At 37.2% G+C, this 22,970-nt stretch overlaps 1 protein-coding gene across 1 annotated transcript; it reads left to right on the top strand.

The window, feature by feature from the left end:
* The first annotated feature begins 10,624 nt into the window (after nt 1-10,624).
* LOC116900297 (olfactory receptor 1086) lies at nt 10,625-11,578 on the top strand. Its single transcript, XM_032902052.1, has one exon. The coding sequence runs from the start codon at nt 10,646-10,648 to the stop codon at nt 11,576-11,578; it is 933 nt and encodes a 310-aa protein (XP_032757943.1). The 5' UTR covers nt 10,625-10,645.
* Nucleotides 11,579-22,970: the final 11,392 nt, after the last annotated feature.

The raw sequence follows: 22,970 nt of genomic DNA, 5'->3' as shown, positions 1-22,970 counted from the left end.
AAGATGTCAAATCATTTTGTGTAGTGAAATACGAATGTCCCTTATAAACTGCATGATTTTATTTTTCTATTGGGTAAAGTTATTTAGAAAGAAGGATGATCATTAATTTATAGATTTTTTTTTGGTAAGTGGGCATTAGGACTTAGATTGTTTCAAATGAAAACACATGCAAACAGCCATGATTGTTGTGTTTTATAACAATAAAGAGAGAGAGAATATGTTCGATGGGTGTGTAGTCGGGTGTATGGGAAAGGGATGCTTTCTTGAACTCAAGCTGAGGCATCCTTTCCCATTGAGGGACCAGCCCCACAACGGTATAGCATAGAATAGAGTTTATTCAGGGCATGGGGGGGGATCAAGATGGTAGTGGAGACAGAGAAAGGAAGAGAGAGGGGGGAGGGGGATGGGAGGGAGGAATTGAGGCTGGCTATGAGTATGTGGAGACAGAGGGGAGGCAAATGGGGAGAGAGTGGCAAAGGGCAAGAGGACAAAGCAGGGAGCAAGAAGGCAAGAGAGAAAGAGAGAAAGAGAGAGATTGGGGGGAAAGCAGCCCCTTTTATAGTGAGTCAGGCTTTCCTGGCAATTGTCAGGTAACTGTGTGGCCGAACTTAGACAAAATGATAACATATTTTGACATCAGCAAAAAATACTACTTTAAAATTTATATCTTAACTGGTAGTCAGTTGAGGTTAATACTTACTTGTTTTTCAGTTTTAATTATTTTAAATATCTAAATACATGAAGACTTAGATTTTGATGAATTCCATGAGGCATAGATAAGGAGGGATGCTTATTTGCCTAAATTAACAATTTATAATAGCAGGCAGTATATTATTTTAATTCAAATACATCATGCTCACTGTCCCTCATTCTAGTCATTCACCCCAACAATCCTCCCATTGTTTTCCTCTGAGAGGGCCAGGTCTCCTTATGTATCTCTCCACCATAGCATCAAGTCTCTGTGGGGTTAGGCACATCTCCTCTCATTGAGGCCAGACAAGTCAGCCCGGCTAGTAGAAACCCCACAGAAAAGGAACAGCTTCCGGAATAGCCCTTGTCAGAGTTGCTCACAACCTATAGGAATACAAAGCTGTACATCTTTTACATATGTGCAGGAGGCCTAGGTCCAGCCGATGTATGCTCTTTGGTTTCTTTAGTCTCTGAGAGCCCCAAGAGTTCAGGTTAGCTGACTATGTTTGTCTCCTATGGAGTTCCTATCACCTTCAGACCAGATATTCTTCCCACCACTCTTCAATAAAAGAGGTCCCAAGCTCCATCCATTGTTTGCCTATGGGTGTCAGTTGCTAGATGGAGCCTGCCAGAGGATAGTCATGCTAGACTTCTCTCTGCAAGCATAGTGAAGTATCACTAGTGTCAAGGATTGGTGTGTTCCCATGGGATGGGTCTCACATTGGCCCATTGATTGGTTGGCCACTCCATCAATTTCTGTTCTATCCCCTATTGCTGAAGTTCTGGTAGACATGATAAATTTTGGATCAAGGGTTTGGTATCTGTATTGGTGTCCCTATTTTTCCACTGGGGTTCCTGCCTGGCTATAGAAAGTAGCCAATTCAAATCCATATCCTCATGCCGTGGGTTATAGCTAAGGTTACCTTCATTGATTCTTACGTGTCTCCTTTATTCCCAGGACTTTTTCAAATCCTGGACATGCCCAACATCTCACCCTCTGACCTGGCAGTTGCACATTACCGTTGATTCTCATGATCATCTGACCATCTCTCCTATCCCATCCTAGACCTGATCCTGAATCCACCCCATTCCCATTCCCATCTCTTGTCCCATCTAGTTCCCTCCCTCCATAATAGCAGGTAGTATTAACAATAACTTTTAAAAGCATGTATACTATAGACTGTGAACTAATTTGTGACTTTTGCAAATATTAGCCATGAAATTTGCTATATAGTAATAAATATACTTAAAGTTTTCCATGATTCTGCTATTTAATATAAGTTTGTTATCATTCTGTACTTTGGCTAATTAAGCATTTAATGATGAGACTTACACCAGTATTATAGTCTCTTTTTCATCTAGTGGAAATAGCTATCTCACAGGACATGTAGCTGAAATTACACACTTAAAGAGAGCATTGACAAGCTTATATTAATATAGAAAATATCAATTTGTAGAGAAATGCTAATTCAGCAGCATAGATGCTCTGGCAAGGGAACACATCCAAAGATATGCTCTGTCTGGAATGCAGACATTCCCTGAATTACAGTATGATCTAATTGGAATATAGACATACACTTAGTACACAAATTTAATCTCAAATAATAAAGGCAAGTTTTGTTTGTAGAAGGTAGCAGCCATGTTTGAAAATGATGTGTCATTGAGGGGCAGACAAAGTGAAGAATAAGGGAATGATTTGACAGAGTGAGTCAGAGAACAGATATGCCAAATTTTCATGAGAGCAGTACAGGATAGAGAAGCTTTAAAAGACTACTGTAGTACAAGAATCACCCCACAAACCACCTGAGTAACATTCTCAGTCATACAGCTAGGGACTATATTGTGCTTTTGCCCAAGGAATAATTGATTATGACCACAAACCCGACTCAGGAGATGATTGCATTCCCTAGGCCAGGATCTGAGAGAGATTTTAAGCCTGAAATCCACAACAATCTATGGGAAGTTATTTCACCTCTCAGAATTTATGAATAGTGGACTTCCTTAGGAACATGTCTTCATTGTACAATTATCCTCTTCCCATTGGGTTATTCAATTCTGGTGGGGGACTGGCCTTGTCTAGCATTTATGTCTTAACTTGCAAACAAGGATGCCAGTAAGCAAAGTACATGTCCTTTTCTGTGATGTTGTATGTCAATTCTCAAGGAGGTCTTGGGAACTTAATAATTTACTGGACTCCTACACAAAATTGAAGTCTATACCTTCTTATATTGGTGCATTTCTCCTATGTTGGAGCCCATTCCAGAGGTAGCTTGTAAAAGCAAAGACCTTAAAAGTTCCTACACAAGGGCAGGAAGTGCTGCTGGGTGATTGATGTGGGCCCAAGCTTCATTAACTGTAAATAGCACTTCTTGCTGATGCTTATTGTGATTGGTTTCTAAGAACACCAAAGGAAAGAGCATAGCAGAGTATGAAATCAACTGGGGCATAAGAAGGCTCCTAGTATCAGTGGTAACAGCATATTAAAAAGTTCCTTATAACAGTAATTACATCATATGAGAAAGTTTCCTTTTAACATTAATAACAAGGTAAAATGGCTGACAAGAAAGGCAGCAGTTAACTGAGCTTTAATAAAGGACAGTACAGGAACAGAGAGTCCGTCAGCTGAGTTCAGTTCAGTGGAGTTGACTTTATTTCATTGTCAGTTGAGTACAATTGCAGTTCAGTTGAGTTACAGTTGGTACATGAGTATTGTTAAGGAATAATATTAAGTATTGTATTAAGCATATTCTGTTATGCTTGCACACTGGACCCTAGCATAGCTGTCCTCTGAGAAGCTTTTCCGAGCAGCTGACTAAAACAGATGCAGAGACCCACTGCTGAACATCGAATGGAGCTGAGTGACTCTTATGGAAGAGTTGAAAGATGAATCAAGAACCCCAAAGGGAATAGAAACTCCACGGGAAGACCAGCAAAATAACCTTGATCCTTCAGGGATCTAAAAGACTGAACTACTAACCAAAGAGCATACAGTGACTGGATGCACATATGTTACACACATGTGTAACAGATATGCAGCTTTTTTTCATATGGATCCCCCAAGAACAGGTTTGGGGGTTATTCCTAAAGTTCTTGGCTGTCTGTAGAATATGTGCCACCTCACTGGGCTGCCTTATCTGGGCTCAGTGGGAGAAGATGTACCTAGCCCTCCAAAGACTTGATATGACAAAGTTTGGGATACCCAGGAGACCTCCAACCTCTCAGAGGAGGAGATGAGGGATGGGAAGACAACTGTGTGAGGTGGATACTGGGCAGGAAGGCAGCAATTGGGATTTAAAATGAATAAACAAGCAAATAAATGAAGTACAGACCTAAATAGAGAATTATCAACAGACGTAGCTGTAATGACCAAGAAGTACTTAAAGAAATGTTCAACATACTAGGTAATCAGGAAAAAGCAAATCAATACAACTGTGATATTTGGTCTTATACCGATCAAAATGGCTGAGATCAAAAACTGAAGTGACAGCTCATGCTGGCAAGAGTGTGGCACACTGGGAACACTATTCCACTGCTGGTGGAACTGCAGAGTTGTACAATAGCTTTGGAAGTCAATTTCATTGTTTCTTGAAAACTGGAAATTGTTCTAGTTCAAGACACAGCAATACAACTATTTGTCTTCAAAAGATCATTCCGAGTCAGTAAACCAGACCCAGGAATACAAACATAGTATGTACTCCCTTCTAAGCAGATATTAGCCATGAAGCATAGGATAACCATGGGGTGACCCTAGCTATGATTTCTAGTAATGGAGGATATGGAATCAGTAATGGCCAGTCCTGTAACCTGAAAAGACTTCCCATGGAGGGAATGGGGCATTAACCCAGACACTAAATCGTAGACCCATAATTTGCCCTCTACAAGATGTGCATGTATGAAGATGGAGGATAAATTGAGGGAAAATCCAAGTGGTCCAACCTAAGACCCATAGCCCAGCCCTGACACTATTAATGTACCAATGGATAGAAAGAGATGCAAAAAGCCAGAGCCAAACATGGAACATCATGGAGAAAGGAAAGTATTGAAGGACCCAGAGAGTCAGAATCACCACAAGTAAATCTATAGAATCAACTAATATGGGTGCATAGGAGCACACCAAACAGAGAGCATGTGTGAGATGGACCAAGGCTCTTGATACATATGTAATCGTTGTGCAGCTAGGTCTTCCTGTGGAACTCCTAAGAACTAGAGCAAGGGCCATATTGGACTTTGTTACATGTCTTTGGATCCCCTTTAGCTAACTGGGATGCCTTGCTAGTGGGAGGTGATGTGCCTTAGTCCTATTACAACTTGATATGCCAAGGCATATCCATGGAAGGCCTTTCCTTTTCTGAGAAGGAAGGGAGGACTTCAGTAGGAGTTAGATGGCAAGATGTGGGAAAGGGGGAGGTGGTGAGAGGGAAGGACTAAGAGGAAAGGAGAAGAGAAGAGAAGAGAAGAGAAGAGAAGAGAAGAGCTGAGCTGAAGTGAAAGAAGAGAAGAGGAGAGGATAGGAAAGGAGGGGAGAAGAGAGGAGGTGAGGGGAGGGGAATATGAAAGATGGGATCTGGATGTAAAGGAAATGAAAAATAAAGTCATGGAACAAGAAAAAATATAAAAGTGTAATAAAGTTAAATGCTTAGAACTAAAAAGAAGAAACATGCACCAAGTTTTGAGAAAGCCTCTCAATTCAGGCAATGTATGAATTTCCAACAAGGTGGCCCTTAGAAGTCATTGTGTACAACTGTGAAATTAATGTGCTATATTTGTACTATTGTAAGTGTAGCTTCTCAGTCATTTCTAGGAAATTAACAGTGGATTTCCTATCACATTGGCTTTTACAATATCTATATCCCATCTTCTACTACGTTCCATGAGACTTGGGCATAGGAGTTGTGTTGTAAATGTATGTCTGTGGCTGGCACGCCATGATATCCTGCTTTCTGTACTTTGACAAATTTTCATTTTCTGTGATGGCTTTTATCTGATGGATTAAGAAGCATCTTTCGTTATTGGTGAAAGTTAAAAATATTTGGAGATATAAGGAAAGTATTTAAATAAAGTTAGAAATTAGGTTATTAAAATGATGGGAGGAGGTTCTCCTCTAAGATCCATGAACTCATCATGGTAGTTGATCGGTTTACAGTACTAGGCAAAATTTTCATGGTGAGCCTACGTCTACCAAGCTATAAGAGATATTTGCCTTGCTTGACCCTATAAGTCACAGGCATCCCAGCTGGGTAGGAATATTGATGGCTTCTCCACTCGCCTTTCACCTTCTGATATTATGAAAGCTAGATATCAGGATAAAACCTTCCAGTCAAATCCAGGTGAAATATTTAGAGTCTTGTATCCAAAGTACATTGTGTCTTCAGAAATAAGGATTTAATATTCAGCCTCTGTAACTGACAGACAATACACAGTTAATTATATTATTTTAGGAGTCTGTTAAATTTTTCTGAACAGTAACTCAAGTAGATGCTTTTAGGGCCTAATGAAGGGATTGTGTCAGGTGTCAAGTGACTTTGCATTTTTTAACATATACATTGATTTATGTATGTGTGTGTAGGTATGCATGTGTGTATATCCATCATGAAAATTTGTCTAAATATAAGATAATATCTTTTGAAAGCTTTTCCAGACATTCTTAGTGTTATTCATTTATTCATCTTCCCTCTCCTCTGTTTATCATTCTTGCCTTTAACCAATTTTTAAGCCCCCTCCATTTTTTCCCATTTTCTCCAGCTCCTCACCTAAGCACCCAGCTCCCATTTATTCTCCTATGCTTTATTTATTTATTTATTTATTTATTTATTTATTTATTTATTACTGTGGTGACTCCATATTACATACTAACATATGAAAATCTGGAGATAGGAAGCACAGCTAACAGAATAAGGACTGTCTTTTGTGGGTCTGGATTGTCAAAGTCTCTCTCTCTCTCTCTCTCTCTCTCTCTCTCTAATATACATATTGAAGAATATGGGAATCCAATCTGGGAATAGGACTCCCTTGGGGGATTAGAGGAAGAATTGAAAGAGTTGAAGGAGATTGCAACCCCATAAAAACAACAATACCAACCAACCAGAGCTTCCAGGGACTAAACCACTACCCAAAGACTATACATGGACTGACCCAGGGCTCCAACTGCATATGTAGCAGAGAATAGACTTGTTGAGGCACCAGAGGAAGGGGAAGCCTTTAGTCCTGCCAAGGTTGGACCCCCAGTGCAGGGGAATACTGGGGGGCAATAAGGGCAATGTATAGTGGGAATACCCATAAGGGGAAGGGGGAAGGGAGGGAATGGGGGCTTATGGACAGGAAACTGGAAAGGGGAATAATGTTTGAAATGTAAGTAGATAGATATATCTCATAAAAATTAAAAAAAAAAACTAGGTTCTTTTGCTCATTTTCAGTAGAACATAGATCCTTTATTTTACCTACCAATCCAGTCATTTACTTCAAATTTTCTTTTAATTATATTACAAATCAGCATTATGTGACTTCAGTCCTTTGATTCTTAGGAGACAACAAACATCCATTCTTTTCTTACCAATGCAAAATAAATCAGAGGTCTGTCTGCCTTTGTTAAGCAAAAATGATAAGCTAGTTCAGTGGGACCCTACCCTGAAATTACCATTTCCATCACTCTGAGCCTAACCTTGTTCTGTCAGAGGCTGATCCTGAACTCTGGAATCTATCTGCCTTTGTAAGAATAAACAAAATAAAACAGAACAAAACAACAACAACAACAACAACAACATAGCTGGGTGGAAACACCTGTGATCATCCCTCCCTAAATCTCTTTATCTCCTTCCTTAGTATTTTTCTAACAAGTTGGCTCACAGCACAGCTGCTTTTGTTCCTTTAAACTTGCATAGTTGAGAAATTATATATTTTTTTGAATTCAGGTATTACCATTTCCATATATCCTTAAGGGCTGTCCTGAAGTTCCCAGTGTTTACCATTTGCCAAGACATAACCACCCCTTCAACTCCAGGACTTGTGCAGTTTCTAATTATCAAGGACTCATTAAGCTTAACAAGGAGGGCACTGCTCAGAAGGAAGGAATCCTTTACTGATAGTGGGTCTAGAAAATATGCACATGAGCCTTATTCCCACCGCAGTCTTCAACATTCAGGGAGGGCTCACTCCAGGGCCCTGTCCCAAGAGCAGGAACCCTGTCACTCTTTCTCCACCAGGGCCACACTGGGCTTGGCATAATTGGATCCTATTCCCCCAGGTTTGCTTCCTTTGGGTTTATCACAGCTGAGTAAGCAGATACAGACAATTTAAATTACCGACTTTTACAGCAAACTTAAACCTTCATTTGATGTTCTTTGGGTAAGAGCAAATTTCAGACAGTGTGAAAAATTGTGGAATCTAGAACCTAATATATGAAATACGACAATGTGATTTGATACTAGATACTACAGCTTTTACTCATTTCTTGTTCTCTTAAAATAATCTAGTAACAGGTTTCTATATGAGTAATAAGCCAGGTTTCTTATGTTAAGTGAAAGAAAATATTGAAATAGCTTAAATGCCAAAAATGAGGGGATTTGTAGCGTCTTTACTCATTTTTATATAATTGAGAAAACAATGAAATTAAAAACTTGCATCTTAAGTATGCAATTCAGTAATCAAGTAAAATAGCTACTTATTTTATTTAAAATTTCCAGGTTTAACTGCTTGAAAATACTCAAAGTAAGAAAGAGGATTTGCTTAAATTCCTTGGGGCAAGCATTGGGAAATTCAATGAGAATTTTACAGTGAGATAGTGTAGCTGATGGGAGTGTTTACAAAACAAACTTGAAAGGGCATACACTCTGATAGAGTCTCTCTACTGAGTTATAGTTCTGGCAATGATGAAATGTAAAACTTCCCTTATTGTAAGAAATGAATTGTGTACAGAAATTTAATCCTCAAGCAACTGTACAATGAAAGAAAAATTTAAATATTGCACTCTTATAAATATATTATTTAACTATTTACTTAGGATACATGAAATTCTGTACTGTATAACAATGCATACAAGTAGATTTACATTAATTTAGGAGCTGGGCATATCTTGTTCTTTATTCTATTCTAAAGGTTCCTGATTATTTTGACTTTAAACATTGGGATGTATTTGATTACTAATTTCCTCTACATCTAGTACAAAAGTCTGATTGATAAGAAACTGAACCCCAATTCCTCTTTTACCAAAAGAACAAATGAGTATATTCAAATGATCACTAACCAACTTCAAATTCTTTAAACAGTAACTCATGGAGAAACCATCGAGGTTGTGTATACCAGTAACCAAAGCTGTTGGGTAGCTGAAGCATGGTGATTGCTATGAGGTCAAGGCTATCCTGGCCTACAGTAAGATGGAATCTTAACTCTACCTCTGCAAAAAATAAAACAAAGTAAAACAAAAACAAAAAACAATACAAAACAAAACCAAAAAAACCCCAAAACACATAATTCTTAGATATGAATCATTAACAAATAATTTGTGCTCTATAATGTTTCATAGAATATAACCCAAGTATTGGATAAGAAATATGTATCAGTGTATTCTATAATTTGCGTTTTAAAGATTTGATCTTGCCACATGTTTTTCTCTTAAGGCATTCTGTCATGTTATTAATTGGTTTTAATATTCATTGTCCACTTCTATACATATTTTAACAAATTATTCTGTAGAGTTCTGAGAGATTTCGAATTATGATTCTAGTTCAATGTTCTATTCATAGATTGTAACTCAAGAGGTTCCATGTCATAGATGATTATTATACCTAAAATACTTTTTGGTTTTTTTTGTAGGTTATAATGAAAATACTTAATAGAAATCATCTGTATTCTATGTAGTTGGTATACAATTCAAGGAGGAATATATTTATTTTTCTATATTTTATGTAATATAGCTTTCTATATAATATATATACACACACAAACATACATAAATATACACAATTTTCTTGTTTTCAAACCTATAAATATAAAAGACCCTCAATACCAAATTATATTATTATCTTTATACTCTCCATTAAAAATTAATGATTCTTTTTTCTTTGGGGTAACATATACCAAGAGGTTGATAAACATACCATACAACAAAAAACTCATTTTCTGTATAAAAATATAATTTCACCATTTTTTGTCAGAGATAGATAGATAGATAAATAGATAGATAGATAGAGAAAGAGATACAATTAAAATTTAAGAGTCCATGACTTTGAAAAATGCAGAAGAAAGAAGGTACATAGCATAGCTTGAAAGAAGAAAGTAGAACAGAAAATGAAAAAGGAAATGAGTTAAGACTATGGATAAAAGTGGGAGTCTGTATGATTTTCTTATATTTTATGGCTGTGAGGCCTGGTGTTCTTTTTTTAAACCTATCAGTAGGGGATCAGATTTTCTCCCACTCGGGTATTTTCTTCCAAATTAGTTGCTTCTTCCAGGCTTAATATGGGGGTCTGTGCCCAGACTTAATGTAACTTGTTTTGTTGTATACTGGTAATATCCCTGGGAGGTCTGCTTTTTTCTAAAGGGAAACAAAGGAGGAGGGGCTTTTCAGGGAAAGGCAATGGAGGGAGAGACCAGGAGAAGTAGAAAAACAGGAAACTGAGTTCAGGATGTAAAATATGGTGGAATAATTTTTCTAATTACAAAAATTTATTAAAAAGACACTGATTAAACATACATGCCCAACATGTGGTTCTGGAATGAGTAGCACATTAAAACTCAAATAAGCATCATGTTATTGTCTTTACTCATGATTTTCTTAAAATTATGTAATTATGTACACAAATATGTGTCTCTGTCTGAAACTGTATGTGTTTCTGTATGTGTTTCTATATATATATAGAGAGACACAACTCACCTCATTCATACTAAAATATTGTATAATCTACAGTTATATAAGCTATGATTTGCTGATTACTTTCAATTTCTTTTATGAGATTTCAACATGGAAAATATCACTGAAGTCACGGAATTTATACTGAAGGGCTTCACAGACAATGCTGACCTGGAGATCCTTTCCTTCTTCCTCTTTCTAGCAATTTACCTCTTCACACTCATGGGAAATTTAGGACTAATTGCTCTGGTCATTGGTGATTCCCGCCTGCACAACCCCATGTACTACTTTCTGAGTGTGTTGTCTTCCGTAGATGCCTGCTATTCTTCTGTTATCACACCACAAATGGTAGTTGACTTTCTGTTAGAAAAGAAAGTCATTTCATTCATTGGCTGTGCCACACAGATGTTTCTGGCTGTGACTTTTGGCACAACTGAATGCTTTCTTTTGGCAGCAATGGCTTATGACCGCTATGTGGCTATTCACAATCCTCTTCTATATGTAGTGAGTATGTCACCAAGAGTATATGTACCACTCATCATTGCGTCCTATGCTGGTGGAATTTTACATGCTGTTATTCACACCGTGGCCACTTTCAGACTCTCGTTTTGTGGATCCAATGAAGTCAGTCATATTTTCTGTGACATCCCTCCTCTCCTGGCAATTTCTTGTTCGGACACCCACATCAATCAGCTTCTCCTCTTCTACTGTGCTGGGTTTATTGAGGTAGCCACTATCCTGATTGTACTGTTATCATATGGTTTCATTCTGTCTGCTATTCTGAAGACACGCTCCATTGAAGGTAAAAGAAAAGTCTTCTCTACATGTGGCTCTCACTTAACGGCAGTGTCTACGTTTCATGGCACTGTTCTTTTCATGTATGTAAGACCAAGTGCCAGTTATGCATTGGAACATGACATGGTAGTGTCAATATTTTACAGCATTGTAATTCCAATGCTGAATCCTCTCATTTATAGTTTGAGGAACAAAGATGTAAAAGAGGCAATAAAAAAAGTGTTTGGTAAAAGACTAATTTGTGGATAAAAATATTTTCTATAAATCTTATGTGAAAAATTATATTTTCTAATATAAATTATTTGTTAACATTTTTTGTTCATTTAATAGTCAGTAGACATATTAAATGAAAAGTGATAGTTAATGCCTCTCCTGTCTTATTTTCAATAGAAAAAGATTATATCATTTAATTTTATATTAATAACCCTACATATGTTTATATGTATATTTCATATGATAATGATACTACCTGAAACAAACACTACACAAATATATGTAATATATTTATATGATATTATATATGCTATATATAATATATTTACTTTGATGTATTTGCATATACTTATTCATTTAATATTTAATATAGTTTTATATTGTTTCATTTAAGTAATATTTAAGTAATATTCTAAATTCTCTTATATTTTAAATTTTATAAAATTTGATGTTATATCACAATGCCTAAATAAAATTTTGTTGTCCTTTATCAGTTCATGTTTAAGCAGTCAGGTTGGCTAGACTTTATGAATGTTGCTTCCAATATTACTATGAGACCAAATCAGAAAATTCCATGATCCTCTGGGATTGCATTTCAGTGCCCCCTCACCTGCAGTTGAGTGGGGGTAGGGGAAACCCAAAGTGGCGATCCCCGTTCTCAGAAGAGAAGAGGAGGAGGGAATGGAGGTAGGATCTGAGAGGAGAGGAAGGCTGATATTGGAATAAAAGCAAATAAATAAATAAATTATAAATATTAAAAAAGAAAATGGGAAACTCTGTTAAAGGTAGTTAGTACTCCTGCCAAAAGTAAGATGTGAGCAGAAATTTGGTGATGGATTTGGGATACAGTTGCATACCTGTAGGATGATCCATCCCAGCATACCTATAAAGCACTCAGTATTCAGCACTAAAGACTGGGTTATTTGCCAGGACAGAAAGTAGAGATTTGGAAGAATGAAATATTGGCAGTTGATTTCATTCACCTTAGGTGTCTTTGTTCAACGTACATTCAGAAGGAGAGCAGAACACTTTCTTACAGGCATAAATAAAGAAACAGAAATTTTCATATACTTTTGAATTAAGAAATGTAATAATTATTGTGGCCAAACAGATGCCTGATCCCTCCTTCTCTACCAACAACCCCAATTACCTAATTAAAATTTGGGTACAGAGGCAAATAGAATTCTTAACAGAGGAATCTTTAATGGCTGAGAAGCAAAGAAATGTCCAACGTCTTTAGCCATCAGGGAATGTAAACCAAAATGACTCTGAGATTGCATCGTACACCCATTGAAATGGCTAAGATCAAATGCTCAAGAGAAAGAACACACTAGTAAGAATGTGGAACAAGGAAAATAGTCCTTCATTGCTGGTGGGAGTGCAAGCCTGTTTAACCAACATGGAAATCAATTTGGCAATTTCTCAGAAAATTTGGAATAATTCTACCCATAATTAAGACCCCGCATATAACCAAAAATACTTTACCATCCTCCAAGGACACTTGCTCAACTATATTCACAGCAGCTTTATTCATAATATCGTGAAGCTGGAAACAACCTAGATGTCCTCATCTGAAGAGTAAAGAAAATGTGTTTTGTATATATAATGGAATGCTATTAAAAACAAGATCACCATGAAAGTTGCAGGCAAATGGATGGAACTAAAATGTATCATCCTGAGTGAGGTAACTCAGGCCATACAGGACATGTATGGTATATACTCACTTATAAGTGTTTATTTGCCATAAAGTACAGGATTAGCACACAATATTCCACAAACCCAAAGAAGCCAAATAACAAGGAGGGCTGATGAAAGATGGCTAAATCTTTTCAGAAGGGGAAATAAAGTAGATATAGAAGGTAGATGGAGGGAAGGAACTTGGTGGATGAGAGGTTGTAGAGGGTACCTCCCTTCTTTTTAACCAGGAATATGAGCTATCTTTACCAGAGTCTCAGCTCTTCCTCTACCAGAGTTTCAAGTTTACCAATGTGCCTACTCTTTTGTCACCTCGCCAGTCATTTTGCCCTGACCTGATCTTTGTCTTTGGATGACTAATATTCCTGAGTCCCATCCAGGAATATTACTGACCACACTGTCCACAAACCCTAGCTCTGCATTTGAGATTCTAGGTTTACTGGAATCAGGTTATTCCAGAAATGCTAGGAATAAAACTATGGTCACGTCCTTGGCTTCGTTCACAGTTTCAATAGAACTTTTCCCTTTTCTCTTGATTTTGTAGTGTATATAACTCAATCTTACAAATAGAACCTGTCTCTGGACTAATACCATGCAGTTTTTATCACTATTGCTCTGTAATAGAGCTTGTGGTAAGGAATGGTGATTCTCCCCAGCTGTTCTTTCATTGTTATGAATTGTTTTTGCTAGTCTTGGTTTTTTGGTTTTTTTTTTTTTTTGTTTTTGTTTGTTTGGTTTTTTTTTTTTGCCTTTCCAGATGAATTTGAGAATTGTTCTTTACATGTTTGTATACCTTTGAAGAATTGTGTTGATGGGGATTGCCTTGAATTTGTTGATCATGTTTGATAGGATGGTGATTTTACTATGTTAATTCTGCCAATCCATGAGTGAGATATTGCTCCATTTTCTGGGATCTTTTTTGATTTATTTCTTCAAAGACTTTAATTTCTTATCGTAAAGATCTTTCACTTGTATGGTTAAAGTTACCCCAAGATACTTTATATTATCTATGGATATTGCGATAGAACTTCTTTCCCTAATTTCTTTCTCAGCCTGTTTATCATTTTTATAAAAGAAGGCTACTGATTTATTTGAGTTAATTTTATATCCAGCCACTTTGGTGAAGTTGTTCATCAGCTGAAGAAGACCTCTGGTAGAATTTTTGGGGTCCCATATGCATGCTAGCATATCATCTGCAGATAGTGATATCTTTAACTCTTCTTTGCCAATTTGTATCTTCTGATCTGTTTTTGTTTTCTTATTGTTCTAGATAGCACTTCGAGTACTATATTGAATAGATATGGGGAGAGAGGGCATCCTTGTCTTGTCCATGATTTTAGTGGGCTTGCTTCAAGTATCTCACCATTTAATTTGATATTGGCTGTTGGTTTTCAGTAAATTATTTTTATTATGTTAGGTATGAGTCTTGAATTCCTGGCTTCTCTTATACTTTGAATATGAAGTGCTGTTGTATTTTTTCAAAAGTTTTTTCTGTATCTAAGAAGATGATCATGTGATTTTTTCTATGTTTGTTTATACAGTAAATTACAATAATGGATTTTTTTGTATATTGAACCACCCTTGCATCCCTGAGATGAAGCCTACTTGATGGTAGTGAATGATGTTTTTTATGTGTTCTTGGATTCAGTTTGCAAGAATTTTATTGAGTATTTTTGCATCAATATTCATAAGTGAGATTGGTCTAAAGTTCTTTTTTCTTTTTTTCTTTTTTTGTAGGGGCCTTGTGTGGTTTAGGTATCAGAGTAATTGTGGCTTCATATAATGAATTAGATAGTTTTCCTTCTGTTTCTATTTTATGGAATAGTTTGAAAAATGTTGGTATCAGGTCTTCTTTGAAGGTCTGGTGGAATTCTGAACTAAATCCATCTGGCCCTGAAGCTTTTTTTTTTTTTTTTTTTGGTTGGGAGGTTTTTAATGACTTCTTCTATTTCCTTATGAGATTTGGCCTGTATCGAAAGTTTACCTGCTCTTGATTTAACTTTGCTATGTGGTGTCTGTCTAGAAAACCATCCATTTCATCTAGATCTTTCAGTTTTGTTGAGTATAGCTTTTCATAGTAGAAGCTGAGGATTTTTTGAATTTCTTCCCTTCTATTGTTATTAATATTAGGTCTCTCTTTTTATTTCTGATTCTGTTAACTTGGATACTACCTGTGGTCCCTTTACTTATTTTGGCTAGGGGTTTATCTGTCTTGTTGATTCTCTGAAAGAATCAGCTTTTGGTTTTATGAATTTTTGTATTTTTTGTTTGTTTGTTTCTATTTGGTCGATTTCTGCCCTAAGTTTGACTATATCCTGTTCCTACTCCTTTTATGTGTGTTTGCTTCTTCTTCTTTTTTATTCTTGCGCTCTCAGGGGTGCTGTTACATTGCTTGTGTAAGATTTCCCCAGTTTCTTTACCAGAGTACTTTGTACGATGAATTTTCCTATTAGCATTGCTTTCATTCTGTCCTATAAGTTTGGGGATGATGTTTCAACATTTTGGTTAAATTCCAGGAAGTTGTCAATTTCTTTATTTCATCCTTTACCAAATTTTCATTGAGTAGAGAGTTGTTCAATTTCTACATGTATGTTGGGTTTCTGTTGCTATTGCTGAAGACAAGATTTAGGCCATGGTCTTCTGAAAGGATGTTTGGGATTATCTTGACCTTATATTGCTTGATGGTTGTTTTGTGACCAATTATATTGCCGATTTTGGAGAAGGTAGCATGATCTGCTGAAAAGAAGGTGTATTCTTTTGTTTAAGGGTGAAATGTTCTGTAGATGTCTGTTAAATCTATTTGGTTAATAACCTCTATTAATTTCACTGTGTCTCTGTCTAGTTTCTTTTTCAATGACTGTCTATTTGTGAGAATGAGGTGTTGAAGTCTCCCACTGTTATTGTGTGGGGTTCAATGTGTGTTTTGAGCTTTAGAAAAGTTTCTTTTATGAATGTGGGTGCCCTTGCATTTGGGGCATAGATGTTCACAGTCGAGATTTTCACTTGGTGGATTTTCCCTTTGGTGAATATAAAGTGTCCTTCCTCATTACAGTTGATTACTTTTGGATGAAAGTCTATTTTATTGGATTTTAGGATGGCAGCTCTAGCTTGTTTCTTGGGGCCATTTGCTTGGAAGATTTTTTTTTCATCCTTTTACTCTGAGATAGTGTCTATCTTTGTTATTGATATGTGATTCTTATATGGAGCAAAATGCTGGATCTTGTTTGTGTACCAATTTGTTAGCTTATATCTTTTTTGGTGAGTTGAGTCCATTGATATTGAGAGTTATTAAGGACAGATGATTATTGGTTCATTTGTATTTGGTTTTGTAGATAGCTTTATGTTTTTGTGGTTCTCTCCTTTTGGCTTTTGTGTGTGTGTGTGTGTGTGTGTGTGTGTGTATGTGTGTGTGTGTGTGTGTGTGTGTGTGTGAGATGCTTAATATCGTCTCCTTTCATTGATGTAGGTATCTTCCATGTATTTAAGTTTTCCTACTAGGCTCCTCTATTGGGCTGGATTGGTAGACACATACTGTTTGAATTTTGTTTGCTGTGGAATATTTCGATTTCTCCATCTGTGTCAATTGAGAGTCTTGCTGGATATAGTAGCCTGGGTTGGCATTTGTTTTCTCTTAGATTCTCCATGACCTTTGACTAGGGTCTTCTGACTTTCATAGTCTCTGTTGTGAAGTCTATTGTGATTCTGATAGGTCTGCCTTTGTATGTTACTTGGCCTTTTTCCCTTGCAGATTTTAATATTTTTTCTTTGTTTCTTGTGTTTAGTGTTTTGATTAGTATGTGGCAAGAATATTTTCTTTTATGGTCCCATTTGTTTGGTGTTCTATAGGCTTCTTGTACATTTATAGCCATCTCTATCTTTAGGTTGGGGAGGTTTTCTTCTAAGATTTTGTTGAAGATGTTTTCAGGCCCTTTAAGCTAGGAATCTTTGTTCTCCTCTATCCAATTATTCTTGGATTTGGTCTTTTCACTAAGTCCTGAATTTCCTAGATGTATTATATTAGGAGATTTTTAAGTTTTGAATTTTCTTTGCTGTATCAATCTCTTCTATGGTATCTTTTGCACCCGAGATTCTCTCTTCTATCTGTTTCATTCTGTTGGTGATACATCTGTAATTCCTGACCTCTTTCCCAGGTTTGCAATTTCTAGGTTTGCCTCCATTTGTCTTTTTATATTGTTTCTACTTCCACTTTTAGGTCCATTTTATACAATTCCTTCACCTGTTTGTTTGTGTTTTCTTATATGTCTTTAATGGATTTACCTATTTCCTCCTTAAGGGCTTTTACCAGCTTATCTCTATTTTCCTGTATTTCTTTCAGAAAGTTATTTATATCCTCTTTAAAGGATTCTATTACCTTTATGAGATAGGATTTTAGGTCAGCTTCCTGATTTTCAAATGTGTTGGTATATTCAGGGCTTCTGGATTCTGGATCTGAGAGAACTGGGTTCTGATGATGTCCATGTATATTGCCTTCTGTTGCTTATGGTCTTGTGCTTGCTTGTCTTTCACCACCTGTATCCCTAGTGTTTGCTGTCTGGAGTTGCCTCTTTTGTCCCTGGGTTGCAGCAAGTCTCTTGGTAGGCCTGTGGCCCTGGCTGTAGCAAACCTCCTGTAGGGCTTTCCAACTGGAGGGTATTCAGAGGGGCAGAGAAGCTGCTGATTTGTTGCCCTGGCTGCAGTAGATCTTCTGGTTGACTTTCAGACTCTTGGTTCTTCAGAGGAGCAGTCAAGGTATTGTGCTGTATGAGGCTGTTCTCTGGGGTGTTAATGGACTGTGGTTTCTGTTTCTTTGTGTGCAGCCACACTCCAGAGTGGCTTTAAGTCTTTTGGGTCAGTTGCCCTGCATGTCACAGAGCCCCTGGGAGGTGTTCAGACCGTGGCATCAATTGACCAGTTGCCATGTGTATAGAAGAACTCTTGAGATGCCTCCAAGCTGTGGTGTTCTGGGTTCAGTGGATCTCCTGGCATGTCTCAGGTAGGGTGTCTGATGCCCTGGATGCAGAAGACCTCCTGGGATGCCTCAGGATGTGGTATCAAATGTTCTAAGTGCAATGGTTCTTCTGGCATGCTTCAGGATATAATGTTATATGTTCTGAGTACAATTGATCCTCCGGTATGCCTCAGGATATAGCCTCTTCTGGGGAGCAGACTAGCTAGCAGTCTGTCCCAGTTGAAAGGAACAGGTGAAAGGGGATGATTTCAGACTTGGTGAGCAGGATTTAAGTCCAATTACAGAATTGTTGATGATAGATAATGTATATGTGCCACTAGTATACCATTTATGTTATCATGTCATGGTGATCATTGTTATGATTCAGAAGACTGTGTAGGACTTTTTGTTGCGTTCCTCCTTTGGAAATTTTTTGGTGACTTCTAACACCATGAAAGCTACTTAAGTACTGGATCTCTAGGTCTTTGGAGCTTGATCTTCATTAAGAGATTGAATAGAAGTCTTTATTGCTAAAGAGACCAGGACTATTTTTAATTGGGTTAGTTTTCAAATTTTTTGAAGTCATTTATATATTTGGATATTAATTGTCTGTCAGATATATAACTTGTAAAAATGCTATCCCACTCTGTGGGATCCATATTCAAGTATTGATTCATTTTTTCAACTATATAGATTTTTTTAAATTTTATGAATTTCTATTTGTCATTTTTTAACCTAAATTCTTGACAAAATGGATTCCTACTCAAAGGGTCTTTCATATGCCTCTATTCTGTAAGATTCTGCCCATGTTTTTTTCTAGTAGTTTCAGTGTTTCAGGTTTCAGATATTTTGACACTTGGAGTTAGATTTCTTATAACATAATAAGTACTGGTATAATTTCATGCATCTAAATTTGAATGTTCAATTTTCCCAGAACCAATTGTTGAAATGTTGTCTTTTTTCAGCTTATTTTTTGCATGTGAAACATGAACCAGACCTGGTCAGTTGCAAAAGTTGACTGCATGAAGAAACTCAGGGAGAGTCCCTGAATAGACCCGAAAAAAATATGTGAGAGATCTGAATGGTGGGAGAAGTTAGAAATCACAAGGAAGATACTTGTGGATTTGTCCTGCACAGCAAGTCCTCTTGGTAGTCAGGAAGTAGGTTGAAGCAAGTGCAGTGGTTTGACAGACTAGGCAGGGAAACTGGATGAAGGATCTGAGATGTATTCTGTGGACTGAAGAGAAAACCTAGATGAGAATGTTTATGAGATTCATTGGACTACACTTTGCAGAAAGATTTGGGAGCACTGTGCAGCTGACTAAAGATAGTTGATGTCCACATTCTTTTTCAAATAATTCTGTGTGTGTGTGTGTGTGTGTGTGTGTGTCTATCTGTCTGTGTGTTTGTGTGTGCATCTGTGTGAATTTATTTTACTTGGTACCTCCTCCTCTGTCACTGGTGTCTTCAAATTGATAACCAGAGGCCTTTCTTCCTATAAACTAAATTTTCTTTATGACAACAAAGTTGAGGTTTCAAACAACTGAATTTCTATACCTGACTATTATTACATGTGTCTATATTTGATTGTTCAAAATCAAATCATTTATACTGCCCTGTAAGTTCTAGCGTGTATCTTAATCTTCACTTTTTTCAGTCCCAGTAAAGACCTCTGAATATCTAGAGTACAAGCTCTATGATTACCCATCACTTGTTCAATAATTCAAACATTGCAAAGTCCAACAGCTGGAGTGTATGCCTATCTTTCCTGATCTACATACATACCCATGCCTTATTTGTCCACTTGGGTAAATTCACAGGTATCAGTTTATACCTACAGGAAGGGAGCTAATAATACTGTTACAGACTCTGCATGTTATTCATGCAACACATAATTATAAACTGTTTATGAATTTTCTCATATTTTTACCAACATATTTCTTTTTTTTTTCTAATGGAGCAGTGTTCCTCTTTCTCCACATCCTCTTCAGAAACTGCTGTCACCTGAGTTTTTTTTTTTTTATTTTTTGTTTTTGTTAACATGAGTAATTCTTATTTATGTTTAGTGTTATTCCTTTCCGGTTGTGGGCCAACATCCCCTAACCCTGCCCCTCCCCTTCTTTATGGGTGTTCCCCTCCCCATCCTCCCCCCATTGCCGCCCTACCCCCAACAGTCACGTCCACTGGGGGTTCAGTCTTAGCAGGACCAAGGGCTTCCCCTTCCACTGGTGATCTTACGAGGATATTCATTGCTACCTATGAGGTCAGAGTCCAAGGTCAGTCCATGTATAGTCGTTAGGTAGTGGCTTAGTTCCTGGAAGCTCTGGTTGGTTGGCAATGTTGTTCATATGGGGTCTCGAGCCCCTTCAAGCTCTTCCACTTCTTTCTCTGATTCCTTCAACAGGGATCCTGTTCTCAGTTCAGTGGTTTGCTGCTGGCATCGCCTCTGTATTTGCTGTGTTCTGGCTGTGTCTCTCAGGAGAGATCTACATTCGGCTCCTATCGGCCTGCATTTCTTTGCTTCATCCATCTTGTCTAATTGGATGGCTGTATATTTATGGGCCACAAGTGGGACAGGCTCTGAATGGGTGTTCCTTCTGTGTCTGTTTTAATCTTTGCCTCTCTATTCCCTGCCAAGGGTATTCTTGTTCCCCTTTTAAAGAAGGAATGAAACATTCACATTTTGATTATCCGTCTTGAGTTTCATGTGTTCTATGCATCTAGGGTAATTCAAGCATTTGGGCTAATAGCCACTTATCAATGAGTGCATACCATGTGTGTTTTTCTGTGATTAGGTTAACTCCCTAGGATGATATTTTCCAGTTCCAACCATTCGCCTATGAATTTCGTATAGGCATTTATTTTGACAGCTGAGTAATATTTATTGTGTAGATGTACCACAGTTTCTGTATCCATTCCTCTGTTAAGGGCATCTGGTTTTTCAGCTTCTGGCTATTATAAATAAGGCTGCCTATGAACATAGTGGAGCATGTCTTTTTTATATGTTGGGGCATCTTTGGGTATATGCCCAAGAGAGGTATAGCTGGGTCCTCAGGCCAGTTCAATGTCCAATTTATTGAGGAACCCAGATCTATTTCCAGAATGTTTGTACCAGTCTGCAATCCCACCAACAATGGAGGAGTGTTCCTCTTTCTCCGCATCCTCGCCAGCATCTGCTGTCACCTGAGTTTTTGATCTTTGCCATTCTCAATGGTGTAAGGTGAAAATCTCAGGGTTGTTTTGATTTGCATTTTCCTTTATGACTAAAGATGTTGAACTTATTTCATTAGGTGTTTCTCAGTTTTCATTTGACATTCCTCAGCTGTGAATTCGTTTGTTTAGCTCTGAACCCCATTTTTAATAGAGTTATTTGTCTCCTGCATGTGTCTAACTTTTGAGTTCTTTGTATATTTTGGATATAACCCTCTTATCTGTTGGGGATTGGTAAAAGATCTTTCCCCAATCTGTTGGTTGCCGCTTTTGTCCTAATCCACAGTGCCCTTTTGCCTTACAGAAGCTTTGCAGTGTTTTATGAGATCCCATTTGTCAAGTTCTTGATCTTAGAGCATAAAGCCATTGGTGTTTTTGTTTTAGGAAATTTTTCCACTACCCATGTGTTCTAGATGCTTCCCTAGTTTTCTTCTATTAGTTTGAGTGTATGGGTTTGATGTGGAGGTCCTTGATCCACTTGGACTTAAGCTTTGTACAGGGTGATAAGCATGGATGGACCTGCATTCTTCTAGATGTTGACCTTCAGTTGAACCAGCACCATTTGATGAAAATGCTGTCTTTTTTCTACTGGATGGTATTGGCTCCTTTGTCAAAAATCAAGTGCCCATAGGTGTGTGGGTTCATTTCTGGGTCTTCAATTCTATTCCATTGGTCGATCTGTCTGTCTCTGTACCAATACCATGCAGTTCTTATCAATATTGCTCTGTAATACTGTTTTAGTTCAGGGTTAGCGATTCCCCCTGAAGTCTTTTTATTGTTGAGGATAGTTTTTTATCCTGTTTTTTTGTTATTCCAGATGAATTTGCAAATTGTTCTGTCTAACTCTTTGAAAAATTGGATTGGTATTTTGATGGGGATTGCATTGAATCTGTAGATCGCTTTTGGTAAAATGGCCATTTTTACTATATTAATCCTGCCAATCCATGAGCATGGGAGATCTTTCCATCTTCTGAGGTCTTCTTCAATTTCTTTCTTCAGAGTCTTGAATTTCTTATTGTACAGATCTTTTACTTGCTTGGTTAAAGTCACACCAAGGTACTTTATATTATTTGGGACTATTATGAAGGGTGTCGTTTCCCTTATTACTTTCTCGGCTTCTTTCTCTGTTGTGTAGAGGAAGGTTATTGATTTATTTGAGTTAATTTTATACCCAGGCATTTTGCTGAAGCTGTTTATCAGATTTATTAGTTCTCTGGTGGAACTTTTGGGATCATTTAAATATACTATCATATCATATGCAGTAAATATATTGCATAATATATAGGGATATAATATAATAACATATAGGGATATAATATTGCATAGGGATATAAATATAAATACTGATATTTTAACTTCTTTCCAATCTGTATCCTCTTGGTCTCCTTTTGTTGTCTGATTGCTCTGGCTAGAACTTCAAGAACTATATTGAATAAGTAGGGAGAGAGTGGGCAGCCTTGTCTAGTCCCTGATTTTAGTGGGATTGCTTCAAGTTTCTCTCCATTTAGTTTAATGTTAGCAACTGGTTTGCTGTATATGGCTTTTACTATGTTTAGGTATGGGCCTTGAATTCCT

This window comes from Rattus rattus, chromosome 5 (assembly GCF_011064425.1).
Source record: "Rattus rattus isolate New Zealand chromosome 5, Rrattus_CSIRO_v1, whole genome shotgun sequence".
Classification (NCBI taxonomy): domain Eukaryota; kingdom Metazoa; phylum Chordata; class Mammalia; order Rodentia; family Muridae; genus Rattus; species Rattus rattus.
Note: the sequence above shows the minus strand (reverse complement) of the source record. Positions and strands in the feature narration are given on the sequence as shown.

Coding starts and splice junctions, on each gene's coding strand:
- LOC116900297 (XM_032902052.1), top strand. CDS start 10,646: ATGGAAAATATCACTGAAGTCACGGAATTTATACTGAAGGGCTTCACA.